This window comes from Myotis myotis, unplaced genomic scaffold, assembly GCF_014108235.1.
Source record: "Myotis myotis isolate mMyoMyo1 unplaced genomic scaffold, mMyoMyo1.p scaffold_m19_p_7, whole genome shotgun sequence".
NCBI classification, from domain to species: domain Eukaryota; kingdom Metazoa; phylum Chordata; class Mammalia; order Chiroptera; family Vespertilionidae; genus Myotis; species Myotis myotis.
In genome coordinates, this window is record NW_023416379.1 from 89,620,121 (window position 1) to 89,646,846 (window position 26,726).

General features: G+C 43.8%; 1 protein-coding gene across 1 annotated transcript in view; it reads right to left on the reverse strand.

Annotated features, from left to right (window-relative positions):
• DNAH8 (dynein axonemal heavy chain 8) overlaps positions 1–26,726 on the reverse strand; it is a 271,112-nt gene that overhangs the window by 122,160 nt on the left and 122,226 nt on the right. The window contains exons 41-52 of the mRNA XM_036318282.1: positions 20,410–20,597; positions 17,774–17,860; positions 17,574–17,681; positions 16,542–16,676; positions 14,933–15,094; positions 12,848–13,094; positions 12,494–12,735; positions 12,275–12,415; positions 10,253–10,490; positions 8,165–8,307; positions 7,598–7,732; positions 7,028–7,150 (exon numbers count right to left, since the gene is read on the reverse strand). Coding sequence (XP_036174175.1) covers positions 7,028–7,150; positions 7,598–7,732; positions 8,165–8,307; positions 10,253–10,490; positions 12,275–12,415; positions 12,494–12,735; positions 12,848–13,094; positions 14,933–15,094; positions 16,542–16,676; positions 17,574–17,681; positions 17,774–17,860; positions 20,410–20,597 — 1,949 coding nt within the window. The remainder of the gene's footprint in view (positions 1–7,027; positions 7,151–7,597; positions 7,733–8,164; positions 8,308–10,252; positions 10,491–12,274; positions 12,416–12,493; positions 12,736–12,847; positions 13,095–14,932; positions 15,095–16,541; positions 16,677–17,573; positions 17,682–17,773; positions 17,861–20,409; positions 20,598–26,726) is intronic.

Here is a 26,726-nt window from a genome sequence, read left to right on the forward strand (position 1 = left end):
GTTATACACACTATTTTAGTAACATCTCACTATCACGGTCCTCCACAGCTCCTATAAAATTAGTACAGATGAGATTAAAAGAAAATATTCAACTCTTATCAATGAAGTGTTTGTAAATGCTAATGACCACCTTCAAGGTTACTCGGTTTAACCCATCACCCATGAAATCTAAACCATAAGTTAAACGTGTCTGGTGCAAGTCCAATCTGCTCCTCATCACATTGATAAAACTAATTTCCAAATACACTTAGATGAATTATGGAATATCTGGCACAATTGCAGTGGTACTCAAGTTGCAAGTTTTACTATACGTATCTTTCACACTCAAAATTCAACACTTCAAAATACTTACATCAGGATGTGGGATGGTTTTACTCCTGAGCTTTCAAAATTTTATCACTGAATGTTTTGGTTTGGGTTTTGCATCCCCACCTTATCTTTCCTGCAGCCTCTAACATTGCTACAATCCCTCCTTACTAAAAAATGTTCCCGCTCTTGGCTTCAGGGGCTCAGTTCTTTCCAGGTCCATCTAATGACTTGGGTAGCATCCCAAGCACCATTTTCCACCACCAGTCCCTCACATGTAACTGTTCCATAGGGCTCCATCCTCCTCTTCTCTTCCCACTGTTCAGAGGATGCCATATCAACTCTATACCCTGGAGAATCTCAACTCTGGAACCCCACCTTCAGGTTCGTTCCTAAGCTCCACACCTCTATGTCCAAATTCCTACTGGGCATCTCACAATCTGGGCACACAAGCACCTCAAATATAGCAGTCTTTCCTTTAACAAACATTTAATGAATGATTTCTGTGTGTCTGGTAGCATAGACAGACGTCCCTGTCATTCTAGTAGTGGGAGAGAAAAAATACATATAATAGTATATTGTAAGTCTTTTTGGAAAAAATGAAGCAGAGAAAGGAAATAGGCAGTGCTCAGAGGTATAGCTGAATATGGGGAGTAGGGGAGGCTCCGGCTCTCAAAACATATAAGGAAAGACTTAAAGGACATGAGAAAGGAAACCACTTAAACATCTAGGGGAAGGGCATTGCAGGCAGAGTAAACAGTAAATGAGGTGCTGAGCGCACATCATATCCAGTGTGTACAAGGCTCAATAAATGTGGCTGGAGCAGAGTCACGGGGAGGGGAGGTCAAACGGGATAGGGCCTTTGCGTCCCCGTAAGGCCCGCATTTGGCACACATATTCTATGCGTCTCATGGAGGATTTTGAGCAGAGGATTGTGTCCTGATATGGCTCACGTTTTCACTGATTTGAGAATAGATTGAGAGGGGCAAAAGAAACGGAAGCACTGAGGAGACATCTGTAATGGTCAAGAAGAGAGAGAATAGTTTGCACAGATATTGGCAATGGGATGGATAAATCTTGGGTATAGTTTGAAGATAGAGCCAACATGATTCCCTGAAAGACTGAATGGTGTTGCTATTTTTGGAGATGGAGAGCACTGTTGGAAGAGCAGGTTTAGGGAGTAACAGGAATTTGGCTTTGGAGAGGACATGGTAAGTTTGAGATCCAACTAGACATTCCTAATTGGATAAATGAGCCTGAAATGCAGGGACTCTTCAGTTTATTGATGATATCTAAATATGCATCCACTCTCCTCACCTTATAGCAGTGATGGCAAACCTTTTGAGCTCGGCGTGTCAGCATTTTGAAAAACCCTAACTTAACTCTGGTGCCGTGTCACATGTAGAAATTTTTTGATATTTGCAACCATAGTAAAACAAAGACTTATATTTTTGATATTTATTTTATATATTTAAATGCCATTTAACAAAGAAAAGTCAACCAAAAAAATGAGTTCGCGTGTCACCTCTGACACGCGTGTCATAGGTTCGCCATCACTGCCTTATAGGAACTGCTGAGAGGTCTATGGGCCTTGGAACCCAACTGAATGGGAGAGAAAAGGGGAAAGGAAAGGAGGGAAAGCCTTCCCTGGCCTGAGGATGACACCTGCATAGATTCGCACGTTGGGTAGACCTGGCCTATGTGGGCCAGAGATTTTCAACTGTTAACTGTGCTTTGATCCTTGAGTAAGCTCCTAAGGACCCGGCAGAAGAAAGCTCAAAACCTGTCTGGATGCGGGCACATCCATCCTAGGCTTCAGATCATTTTCAAAGGCGATGACCTAGCTAGCAGCCAAAGATACATACAGAAAACAAGACAGTTTGAACCTGAGCAAACACTATTAAAACCACAGAAAGCAGAAACAGAGCCACATAGACTCCCTATGCTGGAATTAACAAACACAGAAATTAAAACAACTGTGCTAAACATGTTTAAAGAAATAGACAACACATTTTAAAATATATGCAAGGAGTAGGAAATTATTAAAAATGACAGTATTTTTTTTTAAAGAAAAGAGAATCAAATAACTAAAATTAAAACTCAAAAAATAATTTGACAGTAGATTGGACAAAGTTGAGAAGAAAATTAGGGAAGTGGAAAACAGAGAGGGGAATTATCTAGACATAAGTATTACAAGGATGGGGTGTATAGAAGAGAATTAAAGAAGCAAAGAGGGCATAGAAGAAAGACTAATATACATCTGGAGTTTGAGAAAAGAGGAAAGAGAGTAAGGCAGAAGCAATATTTGAAGAGATAAAGACTAGAAATTTTCTAGAACTGATGAAAGACACCAAACCACAGATTCACGAGTCCCAGTGAATCCCAAGTAAATAAATGCAAGTAAATCTACACCAAGGAACATCATTTAGAAATGAAAAAATATAGTAAAGTAAGGTAAAGAGAAGCCTTAAAAGCAGCCAGTGAGAGAAGGCAGATTGACAACAGAGGTGCGATGCTGAAGTGGTAGTTGCCTTCTCAGCAGCAACAGGAAAACAGAGGACAGAAATGATAGATTCAGCATGATGAAGAAATAACTGCCCGCTTTGATTTCTACATCCAGCAGCAATTCTTTCAAATAAAGGAGATGAAATAAAGACATTTACCAACAAAAACTAAGAATTCGTCATTAAAAGACCTTCTCTGAAGGAAGTTCTAAAAGCAGAAGGAACATAATACCAGAAGGAAGGCCCAAGATGCAAGAATAAGTAAAGAGCAAAAAAGTGTTAAATATGTGGGTAATGAAAATGAAGACTAAATTTATAAAGTAGTACAAATAATGCCTCATGGAAATTTTTTAAAAAAGAGAGAGATAGACCTAAAATACAAGCCAACGATAAAATGCTAAGTCAGGAGAAAAATAAAGAAAATTGAAGTGTTCAAAAGTCATTGGGCATACAAAATGGAAGATATAGGGTTAGTTATCTTTATTTTTTTTATTATCTGTGTATGCAGATATATTGTCTATGGTAACCACTAGAACACAGAAATTAAGTACAGCCTATCCTATATAATAAAAGCTTAATACGCTAAGCGTCCGGTTGTCTGGTCATCTGTTCAACCAATCAGAATGTAATATGCTAATGATACTCTAAGGCCACTCAACCACTTCTATGATGTGCACTGACCACCAGGGCACAGAGTCGACCGGTCGACCAGTCGCTATTACATGCACTGACCACCAGTGGGCAGACATTCTGATCAGTAGGTTAGCTTGCTGCTGGGGTCTGGCCAATTAGAACTGAGCAAGATGGGCCAGACATGCTCTGGAGCCCTCCCGCAGTCCCTCCCTGGCTGGCCAACGTCCTGCATCCCTCCCCGGCCCTGATCGTGCACAGGTGGGGTCCCTTGGCCTGGCCTGTGCCCTCTCGCAATCCAGGATCCCTCAGGGAATGTCGGAGAGCCAGTTTTGGTCCAACAGCTGAACAACTGGTCACTATGCCACGCACTGACCACCAGGGGGCAGACGCTCAACACAGGAGCTGCCCTCTGGTGTCAGTGCGTTCCCACAGGGGGAGCGCCGCTCAGCCATAAGCCAGGCTCATGGCTGGTGAGCACAGTGGTGGTGGCGGGACCCTCTCCCGCCTCCACAGCAGCATTAAGGATGTCCAACTGTGGCTTAGGCCTGCTCCCCCTGGGGAATGAATTTTGTGCACCGGGCCTCTAGAGGATAATAAACAAAAGGGAAAAATCAATTTCCTCAGAGAAATAGGAAGAAAACTGCAACCCATCTACGCTCAGCTGAGAGTGAGGAAATGGAGGAGTTAGAGGTCTGGGAAAAAGAAAAAAGTATGAAATAGTCATCTCCCAGAGCAGGAGCTAAAAGAAAATATAGCACAGGCATAGACAGGATAAAGATATAAAACATGAGACATGCAGTATGATTGTTGGGCAGCATTAAGAGCTCAGATGAAAAAGGGGACATATGTCATGCTTTCAACAATAAAGATTTCTTTAAAAAGAACTCAGCCATGATCATGATTTTATTTTATTAACTAGAGGCCCAATGCACAATTCGTGCACAGGTGGGGTCCAGCTGGCTAGGCCCCAATCAGGGTGGATCGGGGCCTGGCCTGCCTGAAGGAGGAGACAGTAGGAGGTTGGCCAGCCAGCCTAGACCTGATTGGGGCCAATCAGGGCTGGGCTGGCTGGGGGGAGGGGCCAAGGGCAATTTGCCAGAGGGCCCTGCCCCCAATTGGGGTGGGGGGTTGATTGGGGGCAAGGCCAGCTGTAGGGAGGGGCTGTGGGTGGTGGGCCAGTCGGCCCTGCCCCCGAATGGGGTGGGGGAGCCCATCGGTATTAGTGGCTGGGGGAGGGGCTGTGGGAGGTTGGTCGGTCAGCCCCACCCCCTGATTGGGTGGTTCACTGGCCACAGTGGGGGTCATAGTGACTGGTCATCCTGGTCATTATGGAGTTCCAGTTGCTGGCTTTTTATATATATACTAGAGGCCCGGTGCACAAAATCCGTGCATAGGTAGGGCCCCTAGGCCTGGCCGGCGATCAGGGCCTTCTGGCTGCCGGTCAGGGCCTTCCTTCCCCAGCTGCTGGCTGCTGAACGGGGCCTTCCTTCATTCTGTGCCACCCCTGGTGGTCAGCGCATGTCATAGCAAGTGATCAAGCTCCCAGTCTCTCAGTCGAACTCCCAAGGGGACACTTTGCATATTAGCGTTTTATATATATAGATACAGTAGATATTTTTTGATATGTTTTTATTTATTTCAGAGAAGAAGGGAGAGGGAAAGAGAGATAGAAACATCAATGATGAGAGAGAATCATTGATTGGCAGCCTCCTGCACTCCCCCCACCCCCCACTGGGGATCAAGATGGCAACCTGGCATGCACTCTGACCAGAAATCAGACCCTAACCTCCTGGTTCATGGGTCGATGCTCAACCACTGAGCCATGACAGCCGGGTTGTGATCATGATTTTAAAATGAAACCAGGTGTGGTTTTCTCCAGTCAAGTTTAGCTGCATAGATACAGTTGGAAGGAGAGCAAACTAAGTTTTAACAGGGCTTTAAGGTGGTTAAGGCAGAGGGTGTATGCTACAGTGATTACAATGATGGATCGTAGAACTTCAGCTGGGAAAAGAAGCGAGGAAATTAGAGGGAATGGGGGATAGTTTACTGATGGTAGGAAAAATGGATGGTAGCTCTACTGGAGTCAGGAGAGGGACCAAGCTACAGAGTGGACGTGGTGATCAGAGAATAAAAAGCTTGCAACTGAGATAATGAGGGAGTTGCACTGATGACAAGGTGTAGAGCATGGCCGCAGGAAGGAGTCATTCAGACAGGGTGGAAGGCATGCTCTGTGGGGAGGCCAGGTCAAGGAACGAAGAGGCCAAGATCATGTATGTCGGTGCTGGCATCACCAAGAGTTAAGAGAGCAGGCTGCATAATTTGCAGGGCCCAGGGCAAAATGAAAATGCAAGGCTCCTTATTCAAAAGACTCCTTATTAAGAATTTTGAGATGGTGACAACAGAGCATTAAACCATGCGCAGGACCCTTTGAAGTGCAAGTCCCTGTGGACGGCACAGCTGGCACACCCTTGCGGCTGCGCCCTCATGACAGGGACAGTACTGGAGCGCGTGACAGAGATCGGGAACTGAACCCTGCAGGGAGAGAGGGCTGATAGCCTGCCGGGCTTTCAGGGGGAGGGCAGTGAGAAGCAAGGAGAACATCCCCTCACCTCCAGGCCTGGGTTCAACCTGAGAAGCCTGCAGGGAAAGCGGCGCCTGGGTTCCCATCTAAGCAAGAGGTGAAGGGCAAGTTCAGAGAAGTCACATTTACAGTGAATTCTGTGATGAACTGTGGCTTCCCGGGGCCCACAGGAAGGCATGGGGAGGTGGGAGATGAGGTCGGAGCAGGCAGGGCTGTCGGCATTATTCTCAGGGTGAGCACAGGCCTGAGCACAGACACCCCAGTGGTGTCGTCCGGGGTGAACCGTAGGGGGTGGGATGGGATGGGTCCAGGCCACTCCAGGTGGAGGCTGCTGGTAAGGCAGTGCATGGAGGTAGGAGAGAGGTGTTGGGGTCCCACAAGGAACATGCAGAATTCTAGCAGCATCAATAAGCTTCTCTAACAGGGAATGACTCTGGGAGTGGCAGGGGATCATGACTAGGACAGTGGTGTGGGGCACAGTTATAAAAAACAAGTGGTTTTTAAGTCAAGAACTCCTTTGGAGCATGTGCAGAGTAAGGCTAAACCCTGGGGAATGGGAGAGGAGCCAGAACATGAAATCAAGCAGCCAGAGAGACAGGAGGGCGTGTTGCTGAAAACCGAAGGGCGATTTCAAGAAGGGGGAATGTCAACTCTAACCGAGAAAAATCAAAAAAGACTAAGAATTATTACTAGGCTTAGTAAGATGAAGACAATGGACATTTTTATATATAACTAAAAATACTGATTCAATACCACCTATAGGAGATATATATGTATGTGTGTGTGTGTGTGTGTGTGTGTATTTAATGCTCACCTGAGCATATGTTTTTATTGATTTTAGAAAGAGCGGAATGGAGAGAGAAAGAGAGAGAGAGAGAAACATCAATCATTGCCTCCTTTATGTGCCCTGACAGGATCAAATACGCAACCTTTTTGGTGTGCAGGATGATGCTCCAACCAACTGAGCCATGGTCAGCGCCTATAGAAGCTATTTTAGTCATACCTGGTCTCCCCATTCATTAATGACGGGCATATTAATATCGTCAATAAATACGGTCATTTTTCTGCCTCCTGGTGGCCCATATGTGCTTCCCATTCGCTTATCCACATAGCTTTCAATTGTTCTCTAGAAAAGAGGAAATTGTTTGTCTCATGCATTAGACCTCAAGCTACATTTTTAAAAATAATGAGCATATTTTCCAGAGTAGAATACTATTTAATATGTATAAATATCATTATTAAAACATATATTATGAATTTTAAAAATAAGTTATTAGAATGTTAATTATGAATTTATTTTAAAAGAGATACACTCAAAAGTCCAGCTTCAGCCTCAATATTAGGCTATTAATCCAAATTTTAGGCTAGTAATCAATATTAGATTATGAATCCAAATATGCTATTTGGATTTGTCTTTAATCTCAGCCTTAGGGAGGCTAAATAGCTGAATGCCAACATGCAACATCATTTTTAATATATATATCAATGTTTTAGATGCATATTCATTATATCATAGCCACAACTTAAAATATGTATTTAATGTTTATTAAATTCAGCAAATGAGGAGTTTTACCTGAAACATTATTGGTTCTGTGGCAGATGAAAAGTTTAGACTTTTGGATAACTGTACTTCAGGATCATATTTTTTCAAATAGGCCTTAATCATTACAGTTTTTGCAGTTCCCTGCTCTCCTGTGAGCAAAACAGCCTGAAATCATAGGATAATCATGTTAAAAGGTGTTTATAACATGTTTAGTTTTAAATATCTTATGGTTCAGGTGGCCATGCTTTCATTCTATAAATTACTACAACTCATTTTTTAGAATTACATCTACACAAAAATATATCCTATTTGAGTTAAAGATTTGAATGTAAAATGTGCACTGTGGAAGTGCTGGAAGGAAATATGGGTGGATATTCATGGGACCACGGGGTATGGGAGGACTGTCCTCAGTGAGCGGGGCCACAGTGCGGAGGAGATTGAGTTGAGTATCCTGGGACCTGGGCTTCATTTCCCGAACATGTTTCTCTCACTGCCTCCAGCCCGTTGTGCTGGAATTTAATTTTTCCATCTGTGGTGTGTGGGAAAGGATGTGCTTCTTACATGGTTTGCAATCACCTAAGAAACTATCCAACTTACTTTATTTTGTTTTGCAATGGTGTCTATCAAGAAATTTGTTCTAATATTGTCAACATTTGGAACCAAAATTGATGAATACTCTGGAATACTGTCAGTCGGATAAAAATATGGCTGAAGTTTCTTATTCCAGTGCTCCCAATCACCTATACAGGAAGTAAAAATTCATCTTCATAAAACTGCATTCTTCGAAAGTAATCAGAATACAAAAATGCAAGCGATATAAATAATCAACAGAATCATAAAAACATTTAAAACACTTTCCTAAAACATGTTAACATATGTGCTTATCTAACTTCTTCTCTAATATCTAAGCTAATGTTTGCTTATCTAATATACTGTATGTGACATTTGGTAAATTTGTTTTGCTTTCTTACAAAGGTTTTCAATTGCTAAATTATTCATCCAGAGGGATTGGGCCTGAAATGCAAAACAAATCAGTTGGACGTGAAACCAATGAGGTGTGTAGTACCTAGTAGGAAAGCCACACCCACTGAAAGGATGCGAAAGACCACAGAAAGGATAACTATAGAACTGATATCACTTCTCCCTTAACGATCTGGTAGAATTCACCAATGAGGTCATCTGGAGTTTTCTTTGCAAAAAGAATTTTTAAGTAGATATAGGAATATTTAGGGTACCTATTTTCGTCTTGATGATGCTTGGTAGTTTTTTTATCTTTCAAGGAATTTGTCCCTTTCATCTACACTATCAAATGCATTTTCATAACGTTGCTTCTAATATTCATTTCTTATTTTTGTTAATGTCTGTAGGATCTGTAGTGATCACGAGTTCCCTCTTTCATTCTGGACAACAGTGAGTTATGTCTTTTCTTTCTCCCCTGATATCTCTAATGAGAGATTTATCAATGTTATTGATCTTTTCAAAGAACATCTTTGGTTGGGCTCTGGATTCTAAGAGAATTCGTACCTAGATTTAAGGATGCATTTAATTTTAGTTTGCATTTTGAATTAGACTTTCTTTTTATCATCCCAAATCTAATCACCTGCTGTAAAATTATTGGTCATTCTGGATAAAGATGGCCAGCTGGAAAAAATTCATGTACCTCAGTCTCTTTTTAAAGGCCCTTTAAAATATAAACTTTCACTTAATCTCCATTTTCAAATGATTCTCCTACCCTCAAATGTGCCTGGTGTCCTCCAAGTCCAGGCAACCCTGTGTTTTACACTTTCCAACCAATAATTCTTCAATCCTTGACCAGTGTGGGGTCGGTGCAGCTGTCTAGCAGTGTGGCTTTGGAAAGAGGATCTGGAGCCATGTTTCTTAAGTAGACTGACAAGCAGCCTTCCTGTTCTTACCTCCCCCTTTGTCCAATGCCTGAGCCCTGGGAAGGTTCTGTGACATATACCACATGGCTGCGAAACTCTTCCCACTGCTGGTGTAGGGCTGACCTTTGCCCCTGTGCTCAATCAACTGCCACTTACCTTCCTTCTTTCTTGCTTTCAATATGAAGTTATTGCAGTCTACTCTACTGTTCTTTTGAGTTTGTGCATTAAAAAATGCCTTTGCTATTTCAGAGTTTTAGGAAGAATCAGAGGCAAATGTAGTTTTTAGGAAGCATGATTTTCCTTCTCTGAGACTTAGAAGCACTGGGAGTTAGGCTCTGGACAGAGGTACCAAGCTCAAGGGCATTTCTTTTACAGACAGGTGAGCTGGCTCCTGTTTGGTGGGCCCGTCTGTTTGGTTCACTCTCTACTTACTCTGACATTTCCAACAGGGAAGCTGTGGGATCGATCTGATCCCGCGTCGTGAAGAACCTGTGTTCCCTACACTGCTGCCTTTTCCTTGTCAATCATTTGAAAGGAGGTGATGTAGGAGGTATTGCCAACTTGTTTCTGCCGGATGTCCCGTAGGCCACCCCAAAAGAAGTCAGTCGTCGCCATACCTGTTCCCAGCGTGGCCAACATGCGAAATTATACCATTCTTTGCATCTGTGACCTTCCAAAATGTTTCAGCAATGATGTCACTCGTAACTGGTTTAATGTTTCCCCATGGAGAGTTCATGGAGGTTTACATTTTCCCCATCTTTAGAAATGTCATTTCATTTCAGGGAGAAGTTGCTATGCTTACCGTAATCAGTAACATAAAACTCGTACATGGTGTAATTTGTGCCTTTAGGGATTTCTGGTAACAATAACTTGCTTTTGTGGCTTCTCATAAAGGTTTCAAGCTTATCTCTGCTGTCCAATTCCAGAAGAGCTCCTAAGCTCCACATGAGGCCAAACACAAATAATTTATGAAGATGGTCGACACTCGAAATTCCACCTTCTTCCTTGGAGGGAATCAAGCCTTCCAGAAGGGTGAGAGACTGAAAATATTTAAAATACAATAAAATAAATTTTTATATTTAAAACCTTAAATAAAAACCTTTAAACGATACTAAATTTAGAAGACGGGAAAGAGCAAACAAATGTGTGTCCACATATCGCTTGGTCACCGTCCAACAGCCACCAGCATGTAGAGGGAGCGTGGTCCTGCTTTGGACAGACCGCAGGGTCTAGCGGGAAGGATGCTAAGCCGGGACCGGGAGGTGTGGTTGCTACTCCCAGCTCACAGCACTGACCTGAGGTCCCATTTCCTGACCTGAAATGCAGAAAGCCTACACTAGCTGTTTTCTAGTTTCTGGTTCTAAAGCAGCGGTTCTCAACCTGTGGGTCGCAACCCCTTTGGCGGTCGAATGACCCTTTCACAGGGGTCGCCTAAGACCACCCTGCATATCAGATATTTACATTACGATTCATAAAGTAGCAACATGACAGTTATGAAGTAGCAACGCAAATAATTTTATGGTTGGGTCACAACATGAGGAACTGTATTTAAAGGGCCAGACGGTTGAGAACCCACTGTTCTAAAGTTTGGTTACCCCAAGTTTCTAGACCAAAGATTGTCCTTCTTTTCACATTTTGCAGGGCTCCGCAAACTGTGGCCCCAGGGGCCAGCTGCCTGTCGGGCAAATGAAGTCTCACTAAAACCCAGTCGCGTTCATGTGTAGAGAGTGTCTGGCTGCGTTTGCAATACAACAGCAGAGCTGAGTGGCTGAGGCAGAGTGTTGTGCAAAGCCTAACACATGTACTAGCTGCTCCTTTAAAAATGTGTGCCGACCCCCCTTCGGCTTCAGAAAGAAACAGATCTACAGTGAAACATCCTCAGTCTTGCAAAACAAAATTATTTCCAAATTTTCCACGTTTGTTATGCATTTTAAAGTAATTACTAAATATTTATTTTGGCCTTGTGTACTTTTTCTAACCTACCTACCCTCGCTGACAGACGCTCCTTACACTAAGAATCACACACTGGAATGGATAAGGAAGGATCACCTATGGACTAGGATCAGGAGATAAAAGTCTCTGCTTAATTCTTTTTTTTTTCTAAAGACTAAGAAGGAAAACTGAGCACGGGGGCGGTGGTGGGAGGGATGGGAGGATATTAAAAACTGCCTGGAGAACTGTCTCCAAGTCTCCCCATCTGCTATCTGCTAAATCCGCTCAGCCAAGATGGCCTCCAGGTTGAACTGACTGCCAGCAGCCCCTTCCTGTGTTTCCCGTGGAGCTGCGAGCTTTACTTATTTGCCCACTCTCGTTATTGGACACACTTCCTGGGCAGGTCACCACGCTTGCCAAGGGGAAAGAGAGTTCATTCCTCTCCCTGACTACCACCCCCTGGGAAGTGAAAATAACAGAGATGGCAGTCAGGGCATTTCTGAGGCTTCAACAGGAACCCAACTTTGCAGAGCCCTCCCCGCCCCTGGATAAAAACATGTCCATGGGCCCTAACCGGTTTGGCTTAGTAGATAGAGCGTCAGCCTGCGGACTGAAAGGTCCCAGGTTCAATTCCGGTCAAGGGCATGTACCTTGGTTGCCGGCACATCCCCAGTAGGGGGTGTGCAAGAGGCAGCTGATCGATGTGTCTCTCTCATCGATGATTCTAACTCTCTATCCCTCTCCCTTCCTCTCTGTAAAAAACCAATAAAATATATTTTTAAAAATGTCCATGGACTCATACCTTTCCTATTTCAGATGCCTCTACACTACAACTGAGTAGGAAAGAAGAACCTCAAATCTAATAAACCAAACAAAAACAAAAAAAACGTACTTGCACAATATAGTTGCACTCTAAGAGCTGCATTTTGGGGTTGAGGCTTAGTTTCATGTACGTGTACACATCTTCGAATATCTTATCGTACAGGCTTTGGAACACCGTGGCCTCCTGGGCAGTGCGCTTCTTCAGCCAGGCCTGCAGCACACAGACAGGGTGTGTTTATTAAGAAAGCCGAGCGCGGAAGGCAGAGCGGCTCCGGGACTCCGTCCCCACCTGCAGTATCGGCCTCCAGTTGAGGGCGGAGCTGCTGATGTAGACCATGCCCATCCTGGACACGGTGGCGGGGGAGGCGTTCTCGATGTTGTGCACCTCAAACAGAAGCTTGCAGTTGGGGGACATGGGGATGCGATCCCCGTTGGCCAGCGTGAGCGTCTTGTTGTCGTCCAGCACAGAATTCAGGTTCTCGATCCAAATGGCATCCACCGGGCCATCCAAAATCAGGAAAATGTTCTCACCTGCGAAGCATTGCCACGGAAAATTAAGCAAATAACTGTTCCTATAAGCTGGCGGGGGGGGGGGGGGGGGGTGAGGGGGGGGGAATCGATCGCAAAGGGGCTCTGCGTGGACCTTTCTTAGCTTTTAGTGTTTTTCTCCACAGCGTGGAAAAAATCCCGTCTGTCCAGTCGTTGGTGGCCGTGTCCAGTCTGCCGAACATCTGCGGCGCCGTGATGGCCTTGGGGTTCATGCGCATCTCCCGGTGCGGCCGGCCGCACTCGCTCAGCGCCTTCATCAGGATGGTGATGACCGTGGTCTTGCCCGAGCCGCTGGGCCCCAGGGTCATCAGGCCGTGACGCACCAGCGACGTCTCGTACAGCTGAGCAACGACAGGACCGTCAGCTGGACCCGGCAGCGGCAGGCCTCTCGCCGGCCGCCGGGAAGTGGTGCTGGCATCGAGGACGCTTTCATAATCCCCCCAGTAAAGTGAGAAAATGGTTTTTAAAAATGTTTTGTTGTTTTTTGTGTTGTTGGTTTTTTATTTTTGTTTTTTTGTTTGTTTGTTTGTTTTTGGGGTTTTTTTGGTCTTACTAGAGGTGGAAAGTAAATTAGCACCACGTTATAAAATATGTGATGAAGCAACGACAACGTGGAATTGGAATGACATTTTGGAAATACTTAATTCGGGCTCTAGAGGTTGCTTCTCAAACCTCGTGATTTTATTCCTTGGGATTTTGTTTTGCTGAAACCTATGGAGCAGTTTTTTCACTCTCTCGGCCTGCAGCGTGATGGTATCGCCCCCTGGTGGTGGAAAGCAGCAACACACACCATCCTGGGAGGATCCAGGTTACACCGCTATCCGCCTGGATTCCCTGAGGCATAGCTTGAGATGAGGGTTCCTGTGCCAGTGATTGACTCGGGGGAGGGGGGGGGGAGCGGGGTGCTCTGAGGGGGAAATAAGGGGTGTAGGGGAGCAGGACAGGAACGGGAGAAGCCGAGCACGGGGTGATAAAACCCCAGGCCTGGCACGCAGCTTGCTGCGCCTGCAACAACGCCCCTCCAGTTCTCCAGAGCCGGGGGGTGAGTGTGGGTGAATGTGCTAGAATTACAGAAAAATGGTGACATAGTAAAAAGTGGACAGTGTCTGGGACAACATCCTGTCCATTATGTTGTTAATAAAAATAAGTCAGAGGTCTCACAGCTGATCAGAGGTAGAATTTGCGTTGTCCTAAAATTTAAATAGAAATGTATTACTACTTAACCCATAGGTTCAAAGCGACTGAGGCAGTGGCCACAACATTCCATATAAGAGTAATGTTATTGACATAAAAAAGAAAAACAATATTCTAGCCCCCACCCACTGAGGTGACTGGGATTTCAGTGCTCAGTATACTGTATCCATATCAGACATAAAATGATGTTTTCCCAGAAATGAAAAAGGGTTGTAAATGGTTTCCCATACATGGATGATAACAAATACTTAAACTTTTAAACGTTAACTATTTCCTTGCAAGATCTGGATCTGTTTCATACACTTGCACTTCTTATCATCTGGCAGAAACACTAAGGTAAACCAAAGGACTTGGATGCATGCATATAAGCATAACCAATGGACGCAGACAACAGGGGGTGAGGGTGTGGGCATGATTGGGGGGATGGGGGGCCATGGGAGGATAAGGACACGTATGTAATACCTTAATCAATAATAAAAACATAAGAGTTTTCATTTTGAAATGCGGTTTTTAACACTCTCCACTGTTTCAGCTCCTTCATATTCCAAAAGCCCTGGAGAATACCCGCCAAAGCGTGAAGCTCATGGAGGCTTCATCCTGCCTCTACGCCGACTCCTCAGGCTCCGTGCCCCCGGGAGGCACCTAGCCACTGGCGATACCGCCACCTGGACCGTTGCATCTTCCTGAGTTTGTCTAACTTAACACACCCTCCCAACTGCTCCTGCGAGTCTGGTCACAGCCCAACCTTCTCACCGGGTGTAAGCACCTCAGTAAACCACTGCTTGTTTGCTGTGACGATGGTCAACCCATCCCATCCCACTAGGACCAACACGTCGCCCCGAGGCCTCTTCCTGCATGGATGTGTTTTAATTGAGCTTCAACTTTACATCAAGTAGGACTAATATCATGAGTTCTTCTCGTAAAATGCTGACCTTCAACAACACCCGCTTCTCATTATACTGATAATAGACTAGCATTTCTTTACCTGCACAAGTTTGAGATTCCAGGGTGGGTGGTTTATCAGACCTTCTGCCTGAACCTGGCGGGCCACCGCATCTTGTAGTTCCACGTAAGTGTTACTGTCCAGCTGTAGTCCTGGGAACAGGTCGTTGATTAAGCTGAGGAACAGGGGTTCGTCTTCATCAACCTACGATGGCAGAGAACAAACTTACTCCTTCCGTCAACAAACGTGCACCGACCAGCTAGGGCGCACACAGCACCCTCACTTCGTGCCTAGAAGCAGCGAGTCCTCTCCTCACCAGACTTGTCACCTCCAGTACTCGCTCCCGAACACACCACTGAAGCCGTGCTACCTGCAGCATCGCAGCCAAGTTCCCTGGGATTCGACGTCCTCCACAGTCTCCTGCTCCAAGGTGACTTCACCTCAGTCCCTTGTCATATGAATGCTCTGCTTCTCACAGCCAGGTATACACATCAACGTAAAACATGCAGTTAACAGTCTCTACCCCATGAAAATAGAATAGTAGTATTTCTTCACTATAAGGATATATCCATGCATGACTCATCCACCCAACATCAGCTGAAAAACCATCATCCGAGTTCTGACTTCTCCTAAGCAGCAGGTTTGAGTGAACTGAGTCTAAACCTTCTTAGCTACACCTTGAATGCCTAGATCACCCCACGCATAGCGGCTGACCACGTCTGATCTCTCCTTACTTTCTGGGGCGCCCCTGATGCTTTCTGGGGTGCTTGTCTAGGAGTCTCGAGGATACCATTATCCCAGGGAAGGAGCAGAGGACTCGGCATCAGAAAGTCTCGTGGATTTTTGTCCCAGCTTCTCAGCTGACTGGGATTGCGGGTGGGTTCTCCAGACTCTTGAGTCCTGTGCCCTCACGGGTCATCCACGTCCCACACAGTGGCTGTGAGACACGAACCGGACAATACCCCCCGCAAAGGCTGTGATGGCAATGAACCGCACCGGGGTTAGTTTGTAAGTGCAGTGTGAGTTTCCCGAGGACCAGTTCTTCCTCGACCTTGGTCTCCCAGGGCATGGGCACAATGCGCAGCAGAGAGAGTCCTTTGAATAAATACCCCGAGAACCTGTCCATCAGCTGGCTGAGCAACCTGGCTCCGGTGGCAAGGATGAAAGCAGTGTGACAACTGCTGTCATCTCCACAGCAAGCTTCCTATGCATTTGGGGAAAACAGAAATGATGTTGATGTTTGGGGACAGACATAGCTGAGATAAGCTAAGCACAGACAGAGCAAAAGGTCTCGTGGTGCCCTGTGAATCCAGGTCTCCATGTTTGGAACATGCTTCATTATGAATAATGGCCAAGTACTGGACTGAAACCTGGGGGCTGGAGCCCACGGATGAGGCCCGTTCGAGGGCACACAACTGACAAGGGGGTGCACTTCCGGCTCACGCTGGTCAAACTGGAAGCACAGTGGTAGGTTCACACTCCCACTGTTGCTACAAGTATTCATGTTCTCAGCCTAACGTGAGCCACCCCCGCCACCCCACCCTCCCCCCACACACACACACACAAACACACACACACACACACATCAGCCAAGTAGAAAGAAACCAGGTCAAATTCTTGAAAGAGGAGTGAAGTCAGAGAAGAAAGATACCAGTTTAGAAAGGTTCATATCTCTTAGTCCTCTCATGACGATGCTTAATTCACTGTCTTCCGGTCTGGCTCTTTTCTGAGATCCAAGGGTCCTCAATACAGATAGGATATTTCTCAACCCGAAGTCATAGTGAACCTAAGATGGGGGGAGGGGGAAAGATTATCCAATTGAAAAGCTCTCAATGTAGACCCACTGTATACATATAGTAGGTATTCTGGTCAATATGTACTGTAGCTTTGGAGTGGCTGAGCTGCAAAGTTTCAGTAGCTGAATTCTTCCACCTGTCCTTTGACTGAAAAACGATCCTTCCCTTGGAAAGATCAAGCTGTATGATAGTGTCCACACTTTTAAATATCTTTGGAGGATAAGACAGTCTGATGACAGTCTGAGAGGCAAACAGATTTAAAATGCATAACGAACAGGTTATGTACTATGTGACTCCATTTATGTAATGTTTCTGAAAGAAAATGATAGAGGTGGAGAAAAGATAGGTGGCTGCAAGGGGATAGGGACTTGGGAGAGAGGGGGCTGTGGCTATAGAGGGGTAGTATGAGGAGACCTGGTGGTGATGGGACAGTTCTGTATGTTGATTGTGGTGGCGGTTATACAAATCTACCTATGTGATATAATTGCATAGAACTACACATACACACACACACACACACACACACACACACACACACACACACAGTGCATGATCAACTGGTGAAACCTTAATGAACTCTGGATTTTACCTATGGCCATTTTCTGGGTCTGTTATTGTACTATGGTTATAAGATGCCAACTTTGAAGGAATTAGGGTAATGAATACATGAGACCTCCTAGTACATTTCTTGGCAATTTTTGTTGAATTTATAAATATTCAAAAATAAACAGGTATTCAAAATACATAACCAACAGGTCAAAGTAATTAAATTTATTTTAGAAAAGAGTCAAAGAGATTTTCAAAATGAATAGCATTTTATCAAGGTAAAATTGCAAAGTAAGAAATCAAGTTCTATAGTTAGGGGGGAAATAAATGGACAAAGTTACCTGCTTGGTAAGTTGTTCCTCACACAGTTTGTAAAGAACATAAAACTTTTGAGCCAAGATAACATTCTCAAGGAAACCACAGCTTGCAAGTTTAACTCGCATAATGATCTGGAAAATTAATATAGTGAGATTTTCAACAATGTGCATGAAAAACAAGTACAAATGTAAATTATGTTATGTTTTTAAATCCCAATGCATACCTGTCTATCAGGAACCATCATAGCAACAGTTCTAAACTGAATTTTTAAGTTCTCAGGTAGTTCCTGGCGCCCAGCATATCCAGGGTTCTAAAAGTTAAAATTATTTAATTTTTATTGCTGATATAAATTTTATTTCATGAATAGAAACACATTTCAGATCCCTAATTCAGATCCTAAGGTGGCACTGAGAAAAATATTAGATTCATAAAACCTCCCTCTTTTCTCAAAAATGTGTTTTGGACCATCGATATCTATCAATGTCACATCACTCCCTTTGACATAGTTCCAGTTTCATTATATTAACACAGACACACATATTACTTTGTGAGCAAAAATTAAGCATCTGTTTATTGGTTAAGAAAATAGAAAAGAAAACTGAATAAATATCTAGATAGTTATGATAGAAATGTTATTGAAATAAGAGAAAATGCAGGGTTCCATACTGATGAGTTTACTTAGATAATTTTTATTTCCTCTCTTTATCCTGTTCAGTTGGAATTACAGAGTTTTTTGGCAGACAAAGTACCATTAAAGAAACCCATGGTGGTGAAGGGAAATAAAGATGGGAGTGAAGGGGAAAATACTGAAGAGGACAATGTGAGGTGAAAAGGAAGCGAAGGCCTCATGAGTAGCTACAGGCTGAGGATGGGTCAGACCCAAAGGTCCCAAGGGTAAGGTTAGGGGTCCAAAGTGTAATATTTTAAGATTTCATCTTATTAGAAATTACTGCATAGGCTACAACTTTCATCACCTAAAGACATAGATGATTTGAATTGTAAGGGATTTGGTGATGAAATCCTGTCCAGCTCTGCCTCCAATGCAGACATGCCATCTAGAATAGCGGTCGCCAACCTTTCGGACCTCATGGACCATCAGTGATCCACGGACCACCGGTTGGCAACCGCTGATCTAGAATGGCCCTGCTATACGTTTGAACATCTGTAGCTCACTGCACTGTCCACATAGTAGCCAGTAGGCATGTATGACTATTTACATTTTGATTAATTAAAATTAGGTAAAAATAAAAATACAATTATTTTGGGAAAGAAACCCTCATTCTCTGTCTATCAGATACTGTCAATGAGCCAAATACCTTGCTGACACAGGATACAGAGATTGCTGGTTGCCTACCACTACTTCTCCTTTCTCCTTCCTCAGTCACACAGGCCCAGGTGCCAGCTAGGAGCATCACTACCCAGATTAAAAAAAAACACTATGTTTCCCAGCCTGCCTTGCAGCCGGTGTGATTAAATTCTACACCATGAGACCCACAGGGACACACTGTATGAGATAACCTTGTTGCTTGAAGGGAGTTAATTCAATCAATTGACTGCAACAACGCAGAGATGCGTCAGTAGGCCACAGGGTGGCCTAGACGCTGGACACCATGATGGAGGAGAAACACAGGAGAAATCTTAAGAGAAAAAAATCCGTATGTGTTGTCACTATTTTTCGTGTCTCAGCCTTTCACAGCCTAATCTAGCATCTAATTGATATTTCCAATATTATTCTTAATCCAGGGAGAATGTTAAACTTTTAAATTATTCTCTGCCACAGTTATCACACTGAGCGGATTTCTTCATCCCATTGTCTTAGTTAGTTATAACTGATCACTTCAGGATTATTATTAACTGCTTTCCTGGATGTCTGCTTACAGTGAAACTTATCAGAAACTTTCCTTATTCTGCTTCCTATGATTTATCTACTAGGACACTTCAAACTCAGAGTACTTTGCATTATCTTGCAACTTAGAGATAACGGAATAAAAAACTTATATATGAACACATTAAGTAAAACTGGTTCATTAACTTCACTGCTCCAAGTCATAAAAAAACCTATTCGTGCCTTTGGTTTTCTATCTGTACAACATTGTATCTCAGAGCTCCGCCCTCAAACACGTGGTAGATGAACGTCCACAATTCTCTGGCATAGGAATTATTTTGGATATTTTAAGTCACTTCCAGGATCTTTTATTACGTTTCAGAGAAAACCAAGCATAGAGTGTAAGTAGTGAGATTGATGTCAGACAATAACGTTTATCTCTAACTGGCTCTGTGATCTGAGCTAGTTTTTAAATCTCTGCCTCAGGTACCTCTAAGTATGCACCATACAAAATTCGACACATGACTACACTGCCATGTAAACTGCTTTGACTAATGGCTCTGCCTGTGTCACTTCTGGACAGAAACCCTGAGAGGCAGAGCATAATTCTTTATGTCCTGCTTTTCCTCTGCTACGGCCACCAGCAAAGACAGACAGGTCCGGAGTAAGGACCTACAAAGCAGGCCTTCCCTCTCCACCCAGGCCCAGCAACAGGGAGAAACAAATCTTTGATGCTTTCAGCCACTAAGATTTTGGAATTGTTACTATAGCTGTCCTGTCTAATGCTAGTACATAAAGCACTCAGCCCATCACCTGACACATAATAAGTGCTCAATAAACAGTAGCTATTAGTATCATTAACATATTGCTATTTTATCTTGTCTTGTCTATTTTTACTACTCAAAAAAATCTCATGAGAGGAAAGAATCACTCCTGACCCCTGGATAGTCGGTCATTAACCCAGGAGTAGATGCCTTGTTTTACTTAAGTCCATAGCAGTTAAACCAAATTGCATTTAAAACCCATGTTCTCACCATTGTTAAGAAGATTCCAAATTCTGGATTTAAATCAACACAATCACCATCAGAAAAAATGAACTGTTTTTTTCTCTCTTTTCTTGCTGTCAAAACAATATAAATTTGTTGGGCTGCCACCGATAAGACGGGCAATTCAATTCTGTTAAACTCATCAAAACAGCCCCAGGAACCTGACTGCGCCAGACCTGGTATGAAAAACAGTTGATTTGAAAAGTTTTACTTCTTAATAGCAATCATCTCGCCAAAGCGCTCGCAAACAATTAAATGTTGAAATACAAGGTATATATCAAGTTTCATATCTGCTGTTTTTAGAAAGACACATGGAATTCCAGTGATATACAGAAGTTTCATTGTACATCAGCACCAAGACAGTGAAAATAGTTCACTGCCAAAATGAAAGGGCAGACGCGCCGTTGCTGAGAGTGATAAAATTGGATTCAATCTGTAAGGGTCATCTCCGGTGGGGATGGGGGTGGAAGGAGCCGTAATGTTAGGGGAAACTGACCAAATAAGGAATGCCAGAGTCAGATCGCTCCGCTCCTTTCCTGCTAAAATGAGAGAACTTTGAGGAGGCAGGGAGGACCGAGAATGGCCGAAGGGATTTCTATTTATTGCTTACAAAATCCAGCACAAAGAAAGACCTGGAAGGATATTGGGAACATTGCTCCTGTCTCATCTCTAAGGACGAAAACCTTCATTATCTTTACCTGTATGAAATGCTCTTCTTTCTTTCATTACCTTCCCCTCCCCCTCTAGTTTCTCTTCTCTGGGAATTTCCATTACACAGATGTTGGAACTTGGATAGCTACTGTTAGGGGCAAAAAAATAATTCTATTTGGGGACTCGCTATGGTTATGGGAAATATTAGTCATGCGCTGTTAACCGTGATTGCCTTGTTCTGGTTTAAAAAAAATGACATTCTAAACTGGCTGGGAATTGTAACCCCCCACCCCCACCCCCACCCAGGACCTGGGAGTCAACCTTGGAATGCGGTCCATTCTCATTCCAGAACTGCCTATTATCATGGAAAGATTAACAACCTTGTTGCCCAAACAATGGAATCCCACCTCAGCCTGCACAGCCTGCTTCCCCATGCCTGCTATCCCTACTTCCCCATGTAATACTTGTCTTACTCTGCTGGTCTATAGGGGGGTTGCGGGAGGGGGTGGGGGGGGGGCTGCGGAGCAGATTTTTGTGATGCCCTGCTGCTCTCCCATACTGCCGGCAGGATTGGAATAAGCGCTCATATACGATTCAACCCTGTCTCTGCTGAATTGGACCAAGTAGTGACAGGCAGCCCAGACCCCTTGGTTGTCTAGTTTTGCTACTCCTATGACCCTTAAGTTTTTTTGTAAAATTTCCCATTTCCTTTTGCAGTGTATTCTCTTGGCCACATATTCCAATTCAAGAGAGATTTTTTTTTCCATATCCAAATTTTCCAATTGTTATGTTTTCATAGTAGCCTGTTTCTTTAATTGGCTACATGTAATACATTCTTGAATCTCTCTAAGCTATTAACTTCATTTATTTTTTAATTTTCTTCTGTTTTCTCTGTTGAACAGTTTACTGGTCAGTAGGTCTCCACTGCTTTGGATGCGTCCCTAATTCCTTCAAATATTTTATGGGACTTTGTTATCGCTGCATAAGTTGCATTTCCTGAGAGAAACCAAGATGGCGGCATAGGTTAACGCCGGAGATCGCTGCCTCAAACAACCACTTCAGAGATATAACTAAAGGACAGAACGGACATCACCCAGAACCACGGGAAGGCTGGCTGAGTGGAAATTCTACAACTAGGAGGAAAGAGAATATCATACCCAGACTCAGAGGAGGCGCAGTGCTGAAGTGAAATACTCAGGTGCGGAGTGTGCGCGCGGAGCGGGCTGGCGGCGGAGGGCGCGGTTGTTGTTTTCAATCGGGAGGGAGTTTCAGACTCTGAGCTCCAGATCCGGGCGAGTCTCTGGGGACCGAGACTCAAATGGGAGAAACGGGACTGTCTGGCTTCGGTCGGAACTCGAAGGCAGCTTTCTCTCCGAGGTTTGCAGCCATTGCTGGGGCTCTGAGAGGCAGAGCCCCTGGGGAAGGAACTGAGAGTCGCCATAACTGCTTGTTCCCCCGCCCTGTAGATCCCCGGGGACCCGCCCCGCCCAAGCCCTGCGCAGCCCCATTTGCCGGATAGCCTCAGGCAAACGCTAGATTAGCACCGCCCTAGAGATCCAGCACAGAAGCCCTCCCACTACAGACACAGCAGACTCTCATAGCCAGTTAGCCTGGAGGTCAAATCACCCCGGTATTGCCGACATCAATCAAGGCTTAAAGGCAACAAGACTGCGGACAAAGACCACTAGGGGGTGCACCAAGAAAGCATAAAAAATGCGGAGACAAAGAAACAGGACAAAACTGTCAATGGAGGATATTGAGTTCAGAACCACACTTTTAAGGTCTCTTAAGAACTGTCTAGAAGCTGCCGATAAACTTAGTAAGGCCCTCGAAAAGACTGGTGAGACCGCCGATAAATGTAGTGAGATCCTCAAGAAATCTAATGAGACCCTCGATGTTGTGATAAAGAACCAACTAGAAATTAAGCATACACTGACTGAAATAAAGAATATTATACAGACACCCAACAGCAGACCAGAGGAGCGCAAGAATCAAGTCAAAGATTCGAAATGCGAAGAAGCAAAAAACACCCAACTGGAAAAGCAAAGTGAAAAAAGAATCCGAAAATATGAAGATAGTGTAAGGAGCCTCTGGGACAGCTTCAAGCGCACCAACATCAGAATTATAGGGGTGCCAGAGGATGAGAGAGAGCAAGATATTGAAAACCTATTTAAAGAAATAATGACAGAAAACTTCCCCCACCTGGTGAAAGAAATAGACCTACAGGTCCAGGAAGCGCAGAGAACCCCAAACAAAAGGAATCCAAAGAGGACCACACCAAGACACATCATAATTAAAATGCCAAGAGCAAAAGACAAAGAGAGAATCTTAAAAGCAGCAAGAGAAAGAAACCCAGTTACCTACAAGGGAATACCCATACGACTGTCAGCTGATTTCTCAACAGAAACTTTGCAGGCCAGAAGGGAATGGCAAGAAATATTCAAAGTGATGAATACCAAGAACCTACAACCAAGATTACTTTATCCAGCAAAGCTATCATTCAGAACGGAAGGTCAGATAAAGAGCTTCACAGATAAGGAAAAGCTAAAGGAGTTCATCACCACCAAACCAGTATTATATGAAATGCTGAAAGGTATCCTTTAAGAAGAGGAAGAAGAAAAAAAAAAAGGTAAAGATACAAATTATGAACAACAAATATGCATCTATCAACAAGTGAATCTAAGAATCAAGTGAATAAATAATCTGGTGATCATAATAGAATCAGGGACATAGAAAGGGAATGGACTGACAATTCTTGGGGGGGAAAGGGGTGTGGGAGATGCGGGAAGAGACTGGACAAAAATCGTGCACCTATGGAAGAGGACAGTGGGTGGGGAGTGAGGGCGGAGGGTGGGGCGGGAGCTGGGAGGAGGGGAGTTATGGGGGGAAAAAAAAGAGGAACAAATGTAATAATCTGAACAATAAAGATTTAATTAAAAAAAAAAAAAGTTGCATTTCCTCTTCCGGAATGCAAATTCCTGTCTGCAGGAGGCATGCCTGCCTCTGGTGATTTGAGGGAAGGGATGGAGGGCTGGGGCTGGCAGTCTGTCTGGCCTGGTGCACTGCTTGCCCCTCTGGCAGGAGCCCGCCTCTGGGGTTGGTCTTTGTCAGCATTCCCACCTCAGACAGCTGTGCTACAGCTTTTGTGTGGAGGAAACACACTTTTTCTTTGCCTTCTGCTCTCATTTTGGTATCCTGGGGTTTACCTTGCACTCTAGTCTGCTTCTCCCAACCCCCCCCCCCCCACCCTCAAGCTGGGAGTGATCCACAGAAGAACCCTTCTCTTTGATTAGAAAATTATTCTCAGGGTTCAAAAATGTTTGACAGACAGGCGACTAAACAGAATAATATAATGAATACCCATGTACTCACCTGTCAAATCCTAACAATTTGTTTCAGATTTTATTCTTTAGAATCATGTTAAAAGTACTTTTCAAGTCCAGGTATATCCCTCTTGAATCCACACTCCCTCCTTCTCCAGAGGTAGCTTCTACCCTGAATTTGATGCCAATGGTTCCTATGCATGCTTTTAAGCTATTGGTCTTATGCATGTATTCATGAACAGTATATATTTCACATGCTCAAAGTTTATATGTGTGTCTATTTACCTAGCTAGCTAGCTATGAAATGCTGTGCATATCCTCCTGAGCTGGGGGTGCAATCTCATGCTATCTGTTATGGAGATGTTACTCACATCCCGCCGAAAGGAAGGGCTAGAGATGAATGAACGCATAGTGTTCAATACAGGGAAGGCCCAGTGTACTTCTTCCCAATGGCGTCACCCTTCTTCCTTCCCAGAGGAGACATAAGCATTCTTATGCTTTTTAAAAAATATGTTTGTATTGATTTTAGAGAGAGGGAACGGGAGAGGGAGAGAGAGAGAAAGAAACATTGATGAGAGAATCATTGATCAGCTGCCTCCTGCACACCCCCTACTGGGGATGGAGCCTGCAACCCAGGCATGTGTCCTCACCAGGAATTGAACCAGCGACCTCCTAGTGCATGGGTCAATGCTCAACCACTGAGCCACACCGACCGGACTCTTTTTACTAGCTATATATACATATCTATGTAATACATATCTTTGGTTTAAATAAATGCAATCATCCTGTGTTTTTGTGAGACTTGCTACTTTCCCTCTAAACTGTGAGACTGCACTAATCAATGCATCGTGCTGCAGTTACTTGTTTTTTACCGCTACAGCACTGTTATGCATATTATATATAAATCGGATGTCCACAACCTATGTATTTATGTGTCCAGCCCACCACAGAGGACACTCGAGTTATTGCCAGGTGTTGGCTGTGACAAGCAATGCTGCCGTGAGCATTTGCACACAGGCTCCCAGTACTTACGTGCAGTTTACCTGAGCTGAGACCAGAAGGTGGGAGACTGACAATACACGTGTAAGCTTTTTTTATTCTAAAAAAGGTTTACACTGCCACCAGGAAGGAGTGGGTGGCTGTTTCTGCTGCTTGACACCTTGCCAAAGGTAGTAAAAAAAAAAAAAAAAAAAGTCACACTGCCCTAGCTCAGTGGTCGGCAAACTCATTAGTCAACAGAGCCAAATATCAACAGTACAACGATTGAAATTTCTTTTGAGAGCCAAATTTTTTAAACTGAAACTATATAGGTAGGTACATTGTTATTAACTTAATTAGGGTACTCGTAAGGCTTAGGAAGAGCCACACTCAAGGGGCCAAAGAGCCGCACATGGCTCATGAGCCGCAGTTTGCCGACCACGGCCCAGCTGGTTTGGCTCAGTGGATAGAGCATCAGCCTGCGGACTGAAGGAGGGTTTGATACCGGTCAAGGGCACATGCCCGGGTTGCAGGCTCGATCCCCAGTACAGGGCATGCAAGAGGCAGCCAATCAATGATTCTCTCTCATCGTTGATGTTTCTGTCTCTCTCTACCTCTCCCTTCCTCTCTGAAATCAAAAATATGTTTTTTTTAAAAAGTCACACTTAAATTGTTCTTAACCTGGTTTGTACAAAATGGAATCCTTTTATAGTGTGCAATTCTTTGCTGGTTATTTGGTTTTCTTCACTGGTGTAATACCTATTTCAGACTTTTCCTCATTTTTCTATTGAATTATCTCTTTCTCAGTGAGTCATAGGCTTTACTCATGTATTGGGGATACTAATCCTTTGTAGGTAATATATATTGCTAATGCCGCTTCCAAATTTCAGGCATGGCTTTTCTCTCTCTTGTTTTAATACTCACTGACGAAGAGATGTTTTTAACTCAGGGTAGGGAATGTGTCAATCTTTTCTTTATGGTTTGTGATTCTTGTATTAAAAATCCCTTTCTACTCTAAAAAGAAAGATATTTTCCTTTATTACCTTCTCAAAACCCAAACAATTTTGCCTCCCACATTTAGACGTTTAATTCCCAGAACTGAGTTTTATACAGTGTATGGTTTAGGCATCCAATTTTTATATATGTAGGGACCCAATCTCCTTTGTTAAATATTGATCAACTGTTGTCCCAGAACAATTTATTGTAAAGTCTGTCTCTCCATCACTGATTTACGGTAATACCTGTGCCACCTGTCAAGTGTCCTTGGCCTATTTTTTCATTTTCTATTACATTCCATTGGTCCAGTCATCAATCCTGCACCAATACCACACTCTCGAAATTACATTCTAAATG